The 19,338-nt window shown below is 38.5% G+C and overlaps 1 protein-coding gene across 1 annotated transcript in view; it reads right to left on the bottom strand.

Moving 5' to 3' along the window:
• The window catches only part of LOC133531019 (ribosomal protein S6 kinase alpha-4-like), a 126,501-nt gene that overhangs the window by 16,532 nt on the left and 90,631 nt on the right, over positions 1 to 19,338 (bottom strand). The window contains exons 7-9 of the mRNA XM_061869094.1: positions 1,833 to 2,005; positions 1,005 to 1,086; positions 120 to 282 (exon numbers count right to left, since the gene is read on the bottom strand). Coding sequence (XP_061725078.1) covers positions 120 to 282; positions 1,005 to 1,086; positions 1,833 to 2,005 — 418 coding nt within the window. The remainder of the gene's footprint in view (positions 1 to 119; positions 283 to 1,004; positions 1,087 to 1,832; positions 2,006 to 19,338) is intronic.

Here is a 19,338-nt window from a genome sequence, read left to right as displayed (position 1 = left end):
TAACAAGAAAAATCACGTCAAACGTTCGCTAACCGACAATAGACAGGCGACCTGAATCGAGAATGACCCCAACACCAGCTCCATATTTCATGGTCCTTAATTTAGAGTGTGGTACTCACCGAGGAACAGCTTGTCGCTGTGTTTGGGCGCGTGCGCGGGCGAGTCGGTGGGCGGCATGCGCGTGAACTCGTCGGCGAAGTTGCGCGTGTCCGCGGCGTGCTCCAGCGCCGGCACGAACGGCGCGGGCACCTCGCGCCGCGCCACGGCGTCCCAGTCGAGGTTCTACAGTTCAATAAACAGACATATTACTGAACTTTGCTATACCTACATTGAATATTGTATAAAAAAAAGCGCAGCATATTCTTCTCTCTCTTCTCCCTAGCCTTAACCCCATCTACTTGGGGTCGGCTCTCCTAATACGTCGTCTCCAAGAAAATCTATCCTAGGTCGTCTGCGTCGATATTTGGGCATTCTTCATGTCTAAAAAAGCGCATATCCATTTCAAATATAGATACAGAGCCGCAAAATACCTATAAAATACGCCCCGAACTGGTCATTGGCATACAGTTAGCGATAAATCGCTAGCCGAAGGAAGAATTTCGTTGCACGATGTCTTGCTATGGAATGCATTCTCAGTACGTGCATTCGCCAGATTATCATTTTGACTTTGTAGCGACAATTAATTTATTTATTCATAAGAACGGTTCACACCGATTACGATTTTGTCTGACTTCCTACATAATACTTATCTCGTAAAATGATATGTAGGGTATATGTACATACTTATATCGCCATTGACAATATACTTAACTCGAACGCTCACTGCGGCACTGGGCCAAAAGGATCGATGCAAAGTATGCTTAACTACGAGTTGCACAATTGCCGCAGCGAGCGTTTCTTACATTACAATTTTATTCCAAGCTAAATTTGCAAACTACATTCAAGACATTGTCCAATAAAATGTCACCAAACACTGGACACTAACCTGACAACAAAGATCTAACCTGGAAAAATGGATGCCTCTTAAGTTCCTCGGCATCGCTCTCTCCACCTCCGAGACGCCGCCGCGGGTCTTTTACTAGCAATCTGAAATTATACACGACTGTTTAGACACAAATAGTAGCTCGGAAAGTAAGGTAGGAACGTAAGAAGTAATCCAGAGGGGTCAAGATGTGCCAGTTGCGGAGAATTTCCCCATTATCATTCGCTTGCCCTTAGCCTATTCACTTGTGGTCGGCGCAACATTAATAGTGGTCTTACAAAATCCCTATTGTCTTCCTTTCTAACAACAACAATTTATTTCTTAAAGTTCTGATGGACTTAGATATTTATTTGACTGACTTATGTGGATACATGATAGCAGCCCTAGACTATAAACTTTGATAAATCCCTGATGCGTCTTTTTGTCCTCTTCTACGGTAAAGGCATGCGTCCTTATGTGTAACTACCAAGATATCAAGTGCCATCCAGTGGATACTGGACTTACATTTTAATAAAGTCCTGGGCTTCAGAGCTGACTTCCGTAGGCACGGGGTAGCTACATCGCACTATGCGTTTGGTAATCTCCTGTTGCATGTTCTCTGCTTCCACTATGAACAGGGAAGCCCCAGTGAGGACTACGTAGGTCCGACCACCGACAAGTCTAATATGAAAATTTACTTTTTAATAAAGTCCTGGATGTCAGGACTGACTTACGTAGGCACGGGTTAGCTACACCGTACTTTGCGCTTGTTAATCTTCTGCTGTGTGTTCTCATATCCTTTTACAGCGAAAGGATGTCCTGTGAGGAGTACGTAAGTCATACCACCGACAAATCTAATATCAAGACTCACTTTTTAATAAAGTCCTGGACTTCGGGACTGACTTCCGTAGGCACGGGGTAGCTACACCGCACTATGCGTTTGGTAATCTCCTGTTGCGTGTTCTTTTCGCCTTCGACTGTGAACGGTGAAGCCCCCGTGAGGAGTTCGTAGGTGAGAACGCCGACCGACCACCAGTCTACCGCCTGTGGACAAAAGAGAATAGGTTCAATATGGTGTTTCAAATCTTTCTAGAAGTCCTAAAGTCCTGAATTATACTAATGTTGGTCGCGGTCCAAGATATTGGCCCTTTCATTTCAACCTACAGAATTTAAATGGAGCAGTGATCAGTTTCCGAAGTTACAAGACTATATACCAATGACAGTGTTTTTGAAGGGTCAGCCGTTGGGTATTCGTCCTAAAAAGACAATATACAGAAAAAAACTTTATCTTAATAGATAGATATATATTGAATTGTAATAAAATTACAAACCGAATAATTGCTGATCAATGTCGATCGTCAATATCCAAGCATAATCTAATGTGGTATGGAGGTGCTCTGAATTCACGTCAGATCAGCCTACATAAATGCGACCTACTTTACTTATGGCGATAATTATTCACCATATCCATGACCTTTGCTATTTTATCTTATTGAGCCGTTGTCGGCACTTTATAGACAGCAGAAAAAAATTCGAAGTGAATGCAATGTTCAACATAATCTGCACACGCTCTTACTTTCTCGAATCAAAATGTAAAAACTTCGATAAAATTATAACGGGTACATCTTTTGAGTTCAAATCTATCGAATGTGTATGTATCATAAATCTTTACAGAATACCGCAACTAAACGGTCAATCCATTTTGGTGATGATTGAGAACAATCATATGCTCGACCAGAGAAGCAAACAGCCTATCGTCTATCACCCTAAATGCCTATACATACCAAGGTAAAAACTGGAGAGTTCGTCCGCATAAGACAGCATTTGCTACTGCTGTATTTATGGTTTGCAATCCGCATCCGAAAAGTATGAAATTATCCGGATTTGGATCTTCCCATACATTTCAGATCCGTCGTGTAAACCCTAGGTGTATTATAAAACAACGGATATGACAACGGATGGATTTAGCACCTTTTTGCAAGCAATACGCTCCATTTGATTTGTAGGGCATGGTTCAAACGAGTCAGCTGATCGATACCCGCCGCTTTTACATTTACGACTAATTATGTACGGTCGCGGAAATTGATTCTTTAGCAACTTGCGGTTCAAGTAAATTTGGCTGTACATACTTATGGTAAGAGCTGTCCATTGTAACGTGACACGTTAACTGCTAAAGAACATGCACTAACGTCTTGATAATCAGTTAAAGCCACAGGGCTTTGTCCAGATATTTGTGAACACCTTGGTCGCTCTGATATATCTTGAATGCGACTGTACAAAGTTACGGCTTTGTTTATGGCATTCATAGGAAAATTCGCCAGAATTGTGCATGGGTATGATAGGTCTTGGACATAAGAGAGAATTGATATAGAAAGTTTCCCAGTTAATCATGATTAGCAAAATTATTAATTTCAGAGAATAAAACTACCAAGTAGATATTGTCGCTACACGAATGGCTACTTCCTCCATTCGTGCATAAATTATAACCATATTGGCAATATAATAGAATCAATCGCACAATAATATCTACTGTCACGATCTATTGTCTATAAAAGCCATTGGGCAAAGAGACCAAGGCAACGGGTAAATACTTGATACACATATGATCAATGTGATATCGTTTCAAACATAAGCCCCAACATTTATAAAATATTAGTTGGCGTTAAAGAAGCTATTTCCTTACAAATAATGTCGTTTTTCTACAAGCCGAGCATAGCCGAGCGGACCCGACAAGGGCCGAACGATTGGCTTCCGTGGCCGGACACAGTACTGATATTAATCAGTGCATTGATTGCAAATACTTAGTTTTTTTTATGATGTAGTAGGCAAACGAGCAGATGAATTGCCTGGTGGTAAGCGATTACTGTCGCCCATGGACACCAGCAGCACCAGAGGGCTTGTAAGAGCGTTGTTGGCATTTAAGACGCTCTTTTCTTGAAGGTTTGAAGGTCGTATCTGTCCGGAAATACCGCAGGCGACCGTTCATTCCACAGTTGAGCTGAGCTGTTTCTAAAGAAACCCACAGTTGAGGACTGCCAACCATCTAAGTGTTGAAGATGGAATTGTCGCGTAGAGGGAATCCATCGAGCGAGCAAATCATACTCAAAGTTTAAATTAAAAATCTCTTCTTACTTTTTAAATTTTAATGCTTTCTGAGGACTGACAGGAAATCGCATAGGACCCACAGATCGTCTAGTAAGAAAAATAAGTACCTACTCATCATCATCATCATCATCAATCGTCCTTGCCGTATCCGACAATGGCCTTTATGTAGCTCGCAAAACCAAATTTTGTTTTGAACATGCGGTCACACGATGCGCAGAGTTGTCCAGTCGAATTACGGGTTACGGGTATATGTGTAGGAGGGCTTAGATCATGTCTCGCGGACCTGGCGGTTATGTCGTTTATAACGTAAATGTAGATACTGTTTACGTATACTGTGATAGAACCTTGGCGACCGATATTGTTCTACCGTGTATCAACGTTGTGTAATGAAAGAGTTGGAGCCGATTATAGGTTTGTTTATCAAAGGCAACCTTTGCAGTAATACAAATAGAAAGTAACAAATGGAACGGATGAATTGCTGTTAATGTTGACATGTATTTGATCCTGTCGGTTATTTCTTGAAGGTTATCCATTTATCTTTTTATGTAGTTCAATACGACTTCTATTCTTAGCTTTCTATTTTTAGCTTGGTATGTAAATAAACAATATTACCCCAACATTTTATTCGAACTTCTTACATATAAAGTACTAACTAGATTCTGCCCGCGACTTCTATGTGGAATGATGATGATTTATAAAAACTATCTTATGTCCTTTCCCGGACCTCAAACTATCTACATACCATATTTCATCTAAATCGGTTCAGCGGTTTAAGTGTGAATAGGTAACAGGCAGACAGAGTTATAATAGGGATTTAGGGATTTATTATTTAGGGATTGTATTATTAGATATAGTTACCAAAAGCATATTGATTTTATAAAATGCGTTAATTCTAAGATGAATTCGTGCTTTAAATTTGGCGAATAATGTAGGTGGGTACAGTACAGTGCCATCTACAACTGTCAAACTATGGCGCACGAGTTTTTCTTACCCTTCACATCTCTTCTCATTGGAGGAAGATGCTTGTGATATCGTGGACGTATTTCCACGAGAATGTGTCCATACTCCAGGAGATTTGATAGCTGTTGATCTAAGGGCTCCTCTACACGATGGCCCATCGTACGCCAGTCTAAGGGACGCAGTTATGCAGTGGAATGAGATAGCAATATCACTTGCTCCCTCTAACGTATAAATGCGTCCCTTGGGCTGGCCTACGCTGGGCCATCGTGTAGAGGAGCCATAACATGCGATTAGTCCAAATAGCTCGATATCACGATTATCACGCAGCGTTTATCGGCCGTTGTACAGTTGCACAATAACTACTCCATAGAGCGGCTGGTCGTACAGGGAAAAGTGGAGGTAACCAGATCGCGCGACAGGTCACTATGCGCTGGACTGACCAAGTAAAATCCGCTTATCGTTTAGTTTTAGTCCCTAAAGTTGAATACTGCGTATCCGACTGTGCCAGACAGTCCAACAGGGAGAGATGGTGGAGGATCGTGCGAAGACCTATGGCCATCTTTACTACCGATAGGGACGCCTCAACGTGACTACGACCGCTCTGTCAAGAGCGAAACGACAGAGAAGAAGACATCCTCTTCTACAATAAATAACTCTTTGCTCATTATTAAAACAAAAAAGGATTCGTACGCAAATATTAACATGGATATGATCACTAAATTTATTCAATCTTTATCCCTCACAGATTCTGAGACACTAAAAGGGAGGACGTACCATTGGTTTAACCAAGTACCTAAGATAAACTCGCATGATCGTCAAGTACCTCCCGTAAGTTTCGACTAGCAACTACATTATCATCATTACACGCACATCAACAAATTTCTTATTTCGCCACGGTCAACCACTGTCAATCCAAACAGGATCTTATATCAACCGCTTTAAGTCTAGGTTACATGAAAAGTCACAGTGGAATCGAACCTTGAACGTGGCAGGAGCGAGGCCAAAACCACACGCGGAAGGTTACAGTACGGTAATCGTTTAAGTAGTTTCAGAGAAAAATGGACTTAAATAAGTTTAGAATAAATGTTAAAATTTAACAGCTACGTTGATAGTATTGGTGTCCGGAAGCAATTTGCGCTTTTACGGCTTGTAATAAGGTGCGAATTTGATTAGCAACGCTCAGTAGGTCAATTATAACGTTTTTTGCGAACAGCATGGCAACTAATCTTACAATGTGCGAATTGCTTCATTGAATAGGTTGCTATGTCGATAGGTCGATAATGATTTTGAACTTTATAATTATCAGAACAAGGTTGCGATTCGGTTGTGGATGCGTGTAACTGTACATTTAATCGGAGGAGATAAGTGAGGACTAGAAAGAATCGGAAAGATGTTCTATTCAATTTTTTAAATTTGCTAACTAAATTGAGGCCTACAGTTCAAGCGTTAGATAAAAGAATATGTCAGTTACGCCAACCTTCTTTTTATATGCAAAAAATGGACATAACATAACGGAAAAGAGCCAGTCAGTTAGTCAGCAAGTCAGATATTAATATTATATACTACTTCAAAAATATAATGAACTATTGAATATTCCAGAGAATAATAAAGACATAAAACTAAAAATATAAGTAATTATTAAGATCGTAACTATAAATATTTTAACTATATTGGGCGTTATTAAAACTGTAGACCAGGGGATCGGCAAACAGTGGCTCACGAGCCTCATGCGGCACTTTGGAGGTACGATTTTCGCTCTTCGAGCCACCCAATGAATTCGTGGATCAATGAAAACAACACTTGGGGCTCTTTGATATTCCTAGAACGGTGATTTTTATTGCATTTGGCTCTTCAAGTTTGCCCGCGTTGTCCCGGCATTTGCCACGGCTCATGGGAGCCTGGGGTCCGCTTGGCAACTAATCTCCAGAATTGGCGTAGGCACTAGTTTTTACGTTTTGAACCCGCGACCTCCGGATTGAAAGTCGCACGCTTTTACCGCTAGGCCACCAGCGCTTCTTAGAGAAAGATGTCCGCAATTTGCGAACTTTGGGGGTAGGTCCTCCGCTCCGACGTCTGGTCTAAGAATCTAAGACTGTAGGTTAGTAGCTTTGCAGCACTTTTGAGGCTAAATTGGAAACCCAAAACAAAATAACAAGTTCGAATTACGTATGTACAGAAATTATGGAAATTTTCTAAAAAAAAATTCGTAACTTAAGATTACGCAAACCGCCATAGTACATAGGTACCTATATTTGAATTCAACCAGTTACTATGTTGATGCAACATACTGGCAACACACACTAGGTATGTATGTGCAATAAGAACAAGACAAATCATACGTGTACGGGCTTCTTGCTCGTGCACGTGCGGGCATTGTTCTCTAAGAAACGACTTGTTTGTCCTTTTGTTTTGATTATCTGAAAACGTGGCGGTGTGCCGAATTTGTGATCTTTGGTATCGAAAATCGAACTGATTGACTTTTAAGACATGAACTTAAACGACAAATATGTCAAGTTTATTATTAAAAAAAAATAGAAAGGTCCCACTATACTCCGTCGTATTACCTATTTATAGACAGGTAATTCAAACACACACACATAAGCGCTCCCGTGCACAGATTTAGATATCATAAAATATATTTGAATTTCGATCGCGTGTAATTGTTTCTAAAATATTAGATATTTGTCAATCATCATCATCCGAGAAAAATCTCATTGTCTCGGCCTTTTGCCACGGCTTATGGGGGGAGCTTGGAGTCCGCTGCTTGGCAACTAATCCCAAGTATTAGCGTTGGCTACTGCAATCTGACCTTCCAACCCCGGGCATGATTGCGATTAGTCCGATTTCCTCACAGTTTTCCTTCACCGAAAAGCAACTGGTAAATATCAAATGATATTACCTATATATTGTACTTGCATAATCGTACGAGCTGTTTTTTTTTATTTATTTTACCAATCACAATAGTCAATATATCTATAATTAAAGATTCGCCAAACTGTAAAATTACACTAAACTAAACTAAAATAACAATACTATTTAGGTACCATATACTCGTATGTATCGACAACACAGCTGTCCCCCGGCCAATAATAAACCCTATTTCTTCTTTTGTTCTTCTGTTTGAAGTCGCAACCTCCGGATTGCAAGTCGCACGCTCTTACCTCTAGGCCACCAGCGTTTAAGATATTTAGATATACTTCAATACATACATCTTAACGTCAGTATCTTTTCAATTTATATGAGTAATCAGCACCGACATAATTTGCGCCATTGTCCGACAACAATCTTATTGATCGCTGGTTTTCTCAGAGTAACACGTTTGGTCGAACCACTACAAATGCGTGACATATTAATTGCTAGTCAGGTAAACAATATAGAACAATCTAGACTGCTAAACAATAGGTATAAAGTTAGCAGAACAAAGCCTAATTATTATGTATTGTAACCGGGTTAGCGATAACTGAACGCGTTGACACAAAAACGGTTATTTGCCTTATTGCTTTATTACAGTTATAGGAAAAACTGGTATCATACTTTCCAAGAATGTGGCCAAAATTGATAAATATACAAGGGCTACGAATAGGTTAGAGAATTTATTACAATACGATACAATAACTCTTTTATTGAAAACCTCAAAAAGCAAAAAAATTGATACAGACAGCATAGAGGATTGCTTTAAGAGGTTTCTTTATTATGTACACTATAACATCTGAAATAGTTTAAGTGCTGTCGTATAACTAGAGGAAACCACAATTTGAATAGAAAAGTAAAACAGAAACCTTTTAAGTTCAAAAGAGGAACAAAATTCGATGAGAATGAGATGTATGTACTGTTATTTAGAAAATAAAAAACATAAAAATACCCCTTTTGGAGCAGCTTTTAAAGATGGTTCTCTTAACAAGTTCGGCAATTTCCTTTTAATTATCTTATTACAATTTCAAATAAATTATACCTCCGTTCAAACCTTGAGAAATTCCGATTAAATATTAACAAATTATCTTTTTTTTTTGTAAATATAACAACTGTAATTGTGCACTCATTATAACGTTTATTCAAAACGCTTTTCATCCTTGCAGGCCTAGCAACATGCACTTTAGAATCGCCAGTTATAAACATCTACTTGATTTAATACCCAGCAACACATGTAATGCACTTGTAATTCGAATTGTACTCATAACTTACGAGTATAACGCACGACGCCACGCATGATCATAAAGGGAGAAATGCATAGCATGTCGCTGTTGACGACAGAGCTCCATGATCGAATAGCGAATTAGATATAGTTTGTGTTTTATGTTATAATATAACGTCATTTCGTATGCACGTAATGATCATAGTGCATCATTTAGGTGAATTCTACGTCATATAAGTAGCCTTATCATGATTTTGACACTGAGATATTCGCTAGCGTGTGCGTAAATTACTTTCTATGTATTTCGCTCGTACTGGCACTGGCACTAATATGCCAGTGCCAGCGAGATGTCAGTGTAAAACTCGTGGTAAGGTTACAGCTACAACAGTCCTATTTTAAAGGATTAAAAAAACGACTGATATACAAATAACATGACGGTTACAATGGAATGCTTCGACAAAATCATATGCGTGAAAGCAAAGTTACTAAAATACTCGTTTAGATTAGTCATGATGTTGGTCCGATATGTCTTACAGCGGTTCGCCTTCTGAGTTATTATGTTTTCTAAAGTGGCAAAACGTTGAGAAACCGTGATTAATATATCCGGTTGTGTGATAAAACATCAGTATATTAAATAGTTGGTATTTTGCATACATATTGAGCCAACGTTAACCATATTAAAGGACGCAGGAATGAGTTATAAGTCTGTATCTTTAGGTATTTAAAAAAAGGTAAACAAAATCTACCCTCAAATGGCTCCTTAAGGCAGCTGAGGGTAGATGAAAACATTACATGATCGAATAATGTAGGTTTAAAGTCAGGTCGTTCAGTGACAGATCCAGGCGGTTTTGTATTTGGTTGGTTAACCAATAAATATTAAAACTACCCGAAAATGGACAAATTGTTTGTTTACCTTTTTTTAAATACCTAAAGATACAGACTTATAGATTGAGAACGAAATAAAGTTATAAAGATCTCTTTACACCACACCTCATGTGGTCACATTGAATGCACACGTCGCTCAGGTGTGTAAGCGGGCCATCGATATATACGTGCATAGAGCTGTCCACACCCAACGAAGGAGCGTGTGCATCTGCATTATTGTGATACGTGATAACTACATTAACGGCCTCCTAGCCGGCATCGGCAGTGACCCTGCCTAACAAGCAGGAGGTCCCGGGTTCAATTCCTTTAAGGACATTTATTTGTGTGTTCATCACAAATATTTGTTTTTTATGTTATGGATGTTTTTGTCTTTAAGTGTTTATGTATTACTATACATATACATGTCGTCGTTTACTCGTACTACTCACAAGTCCCACAACACAAGCTTTATTGGGCTTACTGTGTAGCTAGGTCGATTTGTGTGAGATTGTCCCATATTTATTAATTAAATTGACTGACGTTGGCCCAATTTAAATATTAATCTTTAGAAATACCGAGCGTACTTCAGCTTTTGCAACAAGAGTTTAAATTATCAATTACTGTCACAATTTGACAATCCGGCACAAATGAATCAGGGCTTGCTCAATGCCCAAACACGACCACATCCTTCGAGACAAAGCCGGTGAAAGTAAACAGGGCATAGACAAATCAGAGACAAGCAGCTGCTGGATCATAACTCACGACGTCTGCAGGTTCAGGGCTGCCAAGGAAGAATTCTACAGTAAGCCAAGAGAAACTGAGAAAATGTCTTAATCCAGTCTCTTAGTGTATTCTTTTTACAGTTGATTACTTCACATACAGGGATTTCTTGAGGATATCTCGGAAGCAAACAAGAAAAGGTAGTACTTACTGCACATTGCTTCAATGCCAACAAGGTTACATGTCACAGGCTATAGACTATCAATCTTTAAACTCTGACACTAACTTGGTTTGATTCTCAAATGCCTTCGACCCTTAAGGTTTTAAGTCAATTCAGACGCCGCTATCGGAAAAGATGTTCTGACAAGCGAAGAGCGCCGCCGATTTTTTTGCTTAGTCTCCACTACCCAATGAAGAGATCGCTATTTTGCGATAAGACCGCCTGTTGTCTACCATAGTTTAATTTGTGTTTACTGTTTCATGTTCAATTTGTGTGTGATAAAGAATATTTGTACGAATAAAAGCAAGCTTCCGATATGGAACCGAGGTCGCCTCAATAGCGAATTCGTGTTAATTACATCTCGTCGGCAACCCTGCGAATCTATGAAGCAATGCGGCTCGGTAGCCCATTTCCATTGTCTTATGCAACGGCTAAGCGACCGACAAATAGGACGGCGCATTCGACACACAAACCTGAATCCGGCATTCGATTTACAATGATAGGTAAGTCGGTCGGATGATTTGTAATGCGTAAAACAGTCAAGCAATTATCAATCTGGAGTTTTAAGCCCTTATTATATGTTCGGCGACCTTGGCAGTTTAGTTTCCGACTGTGCACCAGTAAGTGGTTGGAAAATTATATTGCACCCGACCACTTCTGCTGTTTTATGCAACGGCTTAGCGATTAACAAATGGCACGGTGCACGAAGCGACACACAAACCTAAATCTGGCGTTTGATAGATCTGAATTCTGTGTTCAACGACAAAAGGTTACATGGTAGAGTAAGACCTAGCTATCTCGGCAGCGATTTTCAATTCTATGAAATTATGTCGTTTGCACAGTCCGTGCTCTCAAAATCGCTGCCGAGTTAGCTTGGTCTGGCTCTACTTTTTAACCAGGATGACAATTTCTGTAATCTTAGAAGAAACATCATGTGTACTTTTAAAACACGTGTATATTATTCACTTTCCAGGCTCTAAAAATCTCAGTTTTACCAATGATTATCAACGTAACTCGCCTTCCTTTATCATAAGGTACGTTTATCTCAAGATATACGAGATACGTCAAACGGCTGCATGATTTTCACCTAGGATAGTAATAAACCACTACCGACCGTTAGTGTCAGCTATAACTGACCTATGCCAACTAAATCAGTTCTTACGAGTGCAAATGGTAATTAACTTTAAGAATAATTGTACTCACCATATCGTAGCTTGATCGTTTGATCGCTAAGAATGTTTAAAATCTTCGTGAGTCGTCGTATTAAAAGTGGTTACTTTGACCGTATACATTATAAATTATAATATAAACGTTTATCAGTATTAATCCTTCGTGCGCGAGTCCGACTCGCACTTGGCCAGTTTTTTAATACAACGAATGACAAAAAGCTATTAAAAGGTGGACTTTTTTAATCCAATTCATTTATGTTGCCTGAACATACACAGTTGTCAATGTTACATGTCATTTGGGTGTTATAGGCAAGTACATATTGAAGCTATCAACCCCCTTATTCATAAACGTCAACTAAAGTTACGATGCCGCTAATAATCGTTTGTCCCTTTCCATCATACCAATACGTCGGAAAGGGACAAAAGATTATTAGCGGCATCGTAACTTTAGTAGACGTTGATGAATAAGAGGGTTAGTGTATATGCATGTATGGTACACAATATGGCAAAATTTTTACACTAACTTAAAATAATAATCTCAATACAATTAAAATGTCAAGTTATGAAAATATTCATTCAGACTATAAAATAGTCTTACTAGTAGAACTTTTTTTGGAAAAGGTAATAATAGAATGAGTCGCCTCCGGTGGTATGGCTATATAAGCCGCAGACCGGTGGACTACGTCGAAAATAAATGTCTCGATCTCACTGTCCAACCAAGGTTCTAAATCTCGCGGACGCCGATAGCCTAAGAAGCGCTGGCTAGACATCTAAGGATGCCGAAGACCGGGCAAAGTGGAGAAGATTTAGTAGGAACGCGAGCCCTGGCACTTGGCCGGGAAAACGCTAGGTTGAAGAACAGAAAAAGGTAATAATATTGTCACATCGTCTATTGTCCTCATTTAAAAAAAAATCGTGTCAATGTCGTGAATCAGACCATTACATTATTCTTACTAGTACTGAGTCAGTCTGTCACCTACTGTAAGAAAGTTGTACCTATAACCAGTTAATTTCTAATGTCACCGTATAGGCGGGCAGTGGCCTTGTACTATTAGCATTTAATTATTTCAATCGTTTACGTAACGAGATTTAACTAATTAACTAATGGCGTTTGAAGTAAATATACTAATAATGGCTCGTGTGGATTGATTGGGTTGTAAATGTTATACTCAATAAATAAGAAAATCAATGTATATTGAAATATAAAAATTGGGTAATTTCAGTATTTACTCAACATATGAGCGCTATTAGCCTATTACTTATCTAGAATTTTTATAGGCATAACAAAAATCAGTATAGGTCATAATCAGATCCGATAGACATTCAGATTTTTTATTTAAGATTAGTGTGGGATGTCTCTTTTAGGGGGATCAAATGGGAAGAAGCATATGCAATTGTATTATAACTCCAGCCGCAAAATTGTATTGCCACTTAAGCCATTTCATGGATGAATTCATTTATAAGTGTCTATGCAATTTCGCAGCTCGCTGTACCTATCATCCACAGGTGTGAAACATGTCCGAGAGCAGAAACAAATAAAAGAAGGGAAAGATAGTTTCCTTTTGTACTTTATCTTTTTTACAACGATTTTCAACGGTGATCAATTGTATCGTATTACAAACAACGAACAACGTTTATCCACTGATTTACGCAATTGACCTTCAATACTTGTATTTAGATCTTATCACAATGGCATAAAGTCTACAGGCCAGCAATATGTTTAGGAAGAAAACTACAAGCCCACGTAGCCTGTACTAACATTCTTGATTCACCAATTATGTACTCTATATCTTCGCAATAAGGTTTACGACCAGTCAGTGTGGACGTTGGCACAATCTGAGAAAATCCGGAAGACGCCACTTATATCCAGTGGCTAGGTTACGCAATAACTCTTCAATTTATTTCTTTGTGTCATTAGTCAAAATCGCGGTGACGAATCAGGGACTTTTGAAACCATTAGATAGGCATATACGATTTGTACGTCATAGTCAGATCTGTCTGACAGTGCGTCTGGACGATATAATGTCGGCTAAAGTTTCAACCCTAGAGGACATTAAGTGGGGGCTAACGCATAACTGTCCTTCTTATATTCAATTTTTGCGTGTTTTAATCAAGGGCAATGCCATGAAAAAAATTACTCTTAAAGTAAGACTGTATTTACGCGGTCAGACTCTCAAGCAAAACCTTGAAAGGTTAAACTTTAACATAAATCAGGAAATCAAGAAACCCTAAAAACGTTACCCTGATACCATGGCAGTATTAATTTTATAGTATAAAATAGCTAGTGATATAGCCGAGAGATTTGACTAGCGACATTTTAATCAGAAGTATACTTTCAGAGTAATTGAGGTAAAACGATACAATCCTCGCGATCGTCAAATCTTCCGTCGCAAGTTTGGCGCGGCGCGCCATATTTTTTATCCCATTCTAATTTCCTGGCTTTACGCGCCCTCTAAAGGATTTAAGGAGTAGGCAATAAGAACTAGAATTGCAAACCTCTGAATTCTTCGGAGGAGTTACGTTACGAGGTTTTCGACTTTATCCGAAGATAAACTGCTTGTATGGCGCGAATTAGACACAGATCTGTTTTCAAGAGATATTGATTTCTCCGCTAGACACATATGCTAGATAGATCTGACAATTTCCCAATTACTGCGCAATTTACTCAGTCACGCTAGATAATGCGATCTAGACCTGTTCAAGGCAAGGCAAGATTAGGTTCAATTGCTGGTTAGCTTGGAAGAAATAATAAAAAGGTAATCGATTCTTCATTGAATTTAGTAAAGCCAAGAGCAATAACAACGTGGCACTCTTTAAGAAAATTCTTTACAGTCAAGAATTATGATTTATATACCATTCCGTACCTTGTCAGTTGTCACGGTTACAATCAATGACAGTCGCTACGAATCTCATGTTATTGTCACTGTGACAAGGTAGGAAATGGTGCAGAAATCAAATTGCTTGACCATATAGAATACCATCAATCATCATCAAATCTAATTTTCCATCGCAAAAGTAAAACCATAGTTTTACACTTACGATGCTATTTAAATTCAGGGATAGGTAAGCCTTATTCGAACTGCCAAGGAAAGGAATGCTCTGCCCGAGTCTGTTTCCGCATGAGTACAATCTGGATCTCTTAAAGGCTATCTCATAGGTAAGAGGTAAGCGTACTCCATCGTAGACCGCATCATCGCTTACCTTCAGGTAAGGTCGTGGTCAGACGCCTGCCTATCCTCCATTAAAAAAAAATACCGAATTCAGTTCAGGTTTTAAAAAAGTTTGAAAATCCTCACTGGCCCTTGGCCCATATATTTCAGTTATCAGTTACTATATCGCGTTTTACGAGTATTATCTATCTAATCTAATATATAATCTATCAACACACGGAAGAATACAATACTATAAGGACAGCATCACTGTTATATCTCTACTTTTAAATACTTACTAAAAAAAAGATACATCATAAATGACAAGATACGTCGGCAGCGATTTTGATAGCCCAGTCTGTGCAAGTGTTAGTAAACGTCATAATTTCATAGAAGTTTGACGTTTAAAAATCGCTGCCAACTTATCTTAGTAAGTTGTCTTCTGTAGTCTTAGTTATCTGACACTAGTAAGTTTATTATTTATTTATTAAAGTTCTAAACATTAAATTAATCGCAGAGTTTCTTATTTCTTAACTGCTAAGCCAAAGATGGCTTGTTTACAGCCAGAGTTCGGACTAATGCACTAAGAATTTAGTTATGTTATAATATTGTACACATGTTACATTAATATTATTCTAATATTATTCTAAAGTACTTACATTTAGTATGAAATTTACCTACTCGTACCTATAATAAATAAATAAATAGTACCTGGGCGACCGAGCTTTGCTCGGTTATAACTATTTATTGTAATATGGTGGTGATAATCTTAACTAATTTTTTTTTACTAAATTAAACTTGTCTAAAACAATAAAAATTAAAAAAATATATATAAACTTGAACATACATAAAAAAAAAAGTTAGTCACCGGGCGAGATTCGAACCCGTAACACTCGTTTAGCAGTCCGCGTCTTAACTCGCTGGACTAGACGGACAATGGCCGACACCACGAAATTAGCGACCATATTCTGCGTCGAAAGAAAAACGCATGAAAACTCGAAAACACGCGTTTTCCCAAACATAAGACTAATCTAGATAGATTGTATACCCCCAAAAACCCCCATATACCAAATTTCAGCGAAATCGTTAGAGCCGTTTCCGAGATCACAGAAATAATATATATATATATATATATATACAAGAATTACTCGTTTAAAGGTATAAGATTATAGGACATTATTACACAAATTGACTAAGTTCCACAGTAAGCTCAATAAGGCTTATGTTGAGGGTACTTAGACAACGATATATATAATATATAAATATTTATAAATACTTAAATACATAGAAAATACCCATGACTCAGGAACAAATTTCCATGCTCATCACACGAATAAATGCCCTTATCAGGATTTGAACCCGGGACCATCAGCTTCGTAGGCAGGGTCACTACCCACTAGGCCAAAACTTTTATTTCTATAGGTCGTCAAACAACCTATAGAAATAAAAGACTCTGAAAAACTAAAAACACTAATTCCTGAGTCTTCTGTTCATTTCAGGTACATTGTATCTCATATAGACATTTCATAATTGTAAAAGTTTTGTGGTTTTCCACCACATAACGTAGCATACTGAATGATGCGCCGTACGTCCGTATCACGCATAGGTACAGCTTGATTGATGGTACAGTAAATTTGCCTGTACTCGTATTGTTTTGTTTATTTCCTCGCGAATGCGTTCCGACGCCGCGTGCTTGCTATTGTTTACGCTGTTTGGAGACGATTGATAGTCGGTCAGTTTATCATGAGGATCAAGTCGCATTTTGTTGATCCCTTAATAAGTGGAAGAATATATGCTAGCAGATATGCTTTACGAGAGAGACAACTAGCATCGAAATTACATTAATTTATTGGATCATGGGTTTTCTAACATACGTTGCACTCCCTTGCTATGTCAGTAAGTCGCACTAGAGAGTCCAACGGGTTAGAAACTTCTAGCCGCCTTCATCATACTCCTTCGTTAAATTCTGTTTTGTTTCTACATCAAAAAGAAAGGAGCAGGTGCTTAGACTGTTTAAGCCGACAGTGGCACAATATGGCCTCCCAATGCGGTAACCCAATCGTTTGCGCTTTATGTTACAATTACTCTGAATCCCCTAAAACGTCCTTCAAAAAGTCTCATGTGTACGTAACAGAAGCCACGAGAGAATGTCACGTATCACTGCATGCAACGTGCACTCACGTGCCGGCGATCACGTGACGAAGGATTCCAAACAATGTGGAGTAAGTTGGGTAAATTGAATTAGGTCATAACTCCCATGCTAATTAACTATATGCAGTTTCAAAGGACATGTTAGATTCGAAGGTATGAGCTTTGGAATATATGAAGGCTGAGAAAATATAAAAATTAGCGATAGCCCTTGGTCTTGACTATTGACTATTTACGATAATACAGAGAAAATAGACCACTAGCTAGTGTAAAATGTAGGTATATTTTAGCATTGTTAACGCATTCTTTTCAGAAACGAATGAGATATTTAGCCTTAAAACCTTCTTGCGTTTCGAATATACCGATATTGAACCCGAATCATCTAGCTAATAATGACTATTTGCTACATGAAGCTATATTAGATCAGGGCCAAACAATTTTTTTGAAGACATCCAACGGTCAATTAAAAAGGCTAATCTTGAAATGAAATGTATATGAAACAATGACAAAATCGAAGTTAGAAAAAAGAAAGTGTCGTTTCTATCAATAGTATTATATTAAGGTAAGAGGAGTAGCACTTGTCAAAGGATCCGCTCTGGCAATTGACTGGCAGTAGACAATCTCCTACACGAAGGCGATCAACTGAAAAGGCTGGCTTAACTGGTATCAGCTAGAAAAAGTTGGAAGTGGCCACTCAAAAGACTTTAATGCGGGAAAACAGGAATATGTTCCCGTTATCCCATCGTCAGCATAGTAAAATACACACATGAAGCAGAATACATAATTTCTGATACCAATGTAAAGTTCTGACGCAACCGGTCGTCAGAGACATGATAACCGACTAAATGGAAAACAGTTCAACTGGACTCGGCTGCAAAGAGCTAATGATTATTGAGATATAACAGGAACACAACATGAAGGAAAAAGAAACATGAAGCCTAAAAATCTCTGTTTACATCAGTTTTATTGTCAATGCAAAATACAAACTGATTTTATAAGACGTAATACACTAGAACCAGATTAGACAACTATATATAGATAACAGCTAAACTGGTCTCGGCTGGAAGCTCCCGCTAAAGATTATCACTTTCCATGTTATTGTCACTGAGTGTATGAGGGATAACAGCGACACCATTAAGGAAAAGAGACATGAAGCAGAAGAAGTCATAGCACTTGTTGACCATCGATGAAACTTAGGTGTTTGCAATAACAGACGAGGTACAGCTACAGATGACTATTTATAAGACGGAATACACTAGAACCAGATTAGCCAACCATATCGATAGCGTTCGTCCTTGTCTACGCGGAAGGTGGCGTTTACAACCTATTACTATTACATCCCATCCAGACAACGAATTGCACGCGATGTCGGAGCGTGTGTAAGATGAGCATCCTTTTTTGTTTGACCTTAAGGTTTCATTTGCATTTATTATCGTTGATCATACGTTTTCTTGCACACTATACTTATAATATCACGTGTAAAACAGACACAATGTTACATGCAAAAAATTATATGTTGTTTCTGTCTCTTCAGCTTTTCACACTGCGCCTTACCATTACGATTTTAGTAATAAGACCCGGTGCACTCCAAATGTATGGGAACTATACGCTTAAATGCGTAGTTCCCATGTCCCCAATTACCTAGGTCGGTCTAGTTTATCGCGTGATAAAGGCAAGATAAAGCATTCATGTCTCCTCAACACTGTTCGACATTTCGACAGAAAGAAACTCGATTTATGGTGTATTCTTGAATTCTCATTATGTCTAACCAACCAAATCAGGTATAGGAGCGGTATATTTTGCTGTTTAAACTGTTTTCATACAAGTTGCGTGGAAACTGTAGGTTTTAGGCATGATTTTAAACAATAGAATAGAGCCAAATATAAGAGAAGCCTTAGCTGAATATCTTA

The sequence above is a fragment of the Cydia pomonella genome, chromosome 24 (assembly GCF_033807575.1).
Source record: "Cydia pomonella isolate Wapato2018A chromosome 24, ilCydPomo1, whole genome shotgun sequence".
NCBI classification, from domain to species: domain Eukaryota; kingdom Metazoa; phylum Arthropoda; class Insecta; order Lepidoptera; family Tortricidae; genus Cydia; species Cydia pomonella.
This window is presented reverse-complemented; position numbering and strand designations above follow the sequence as displayed.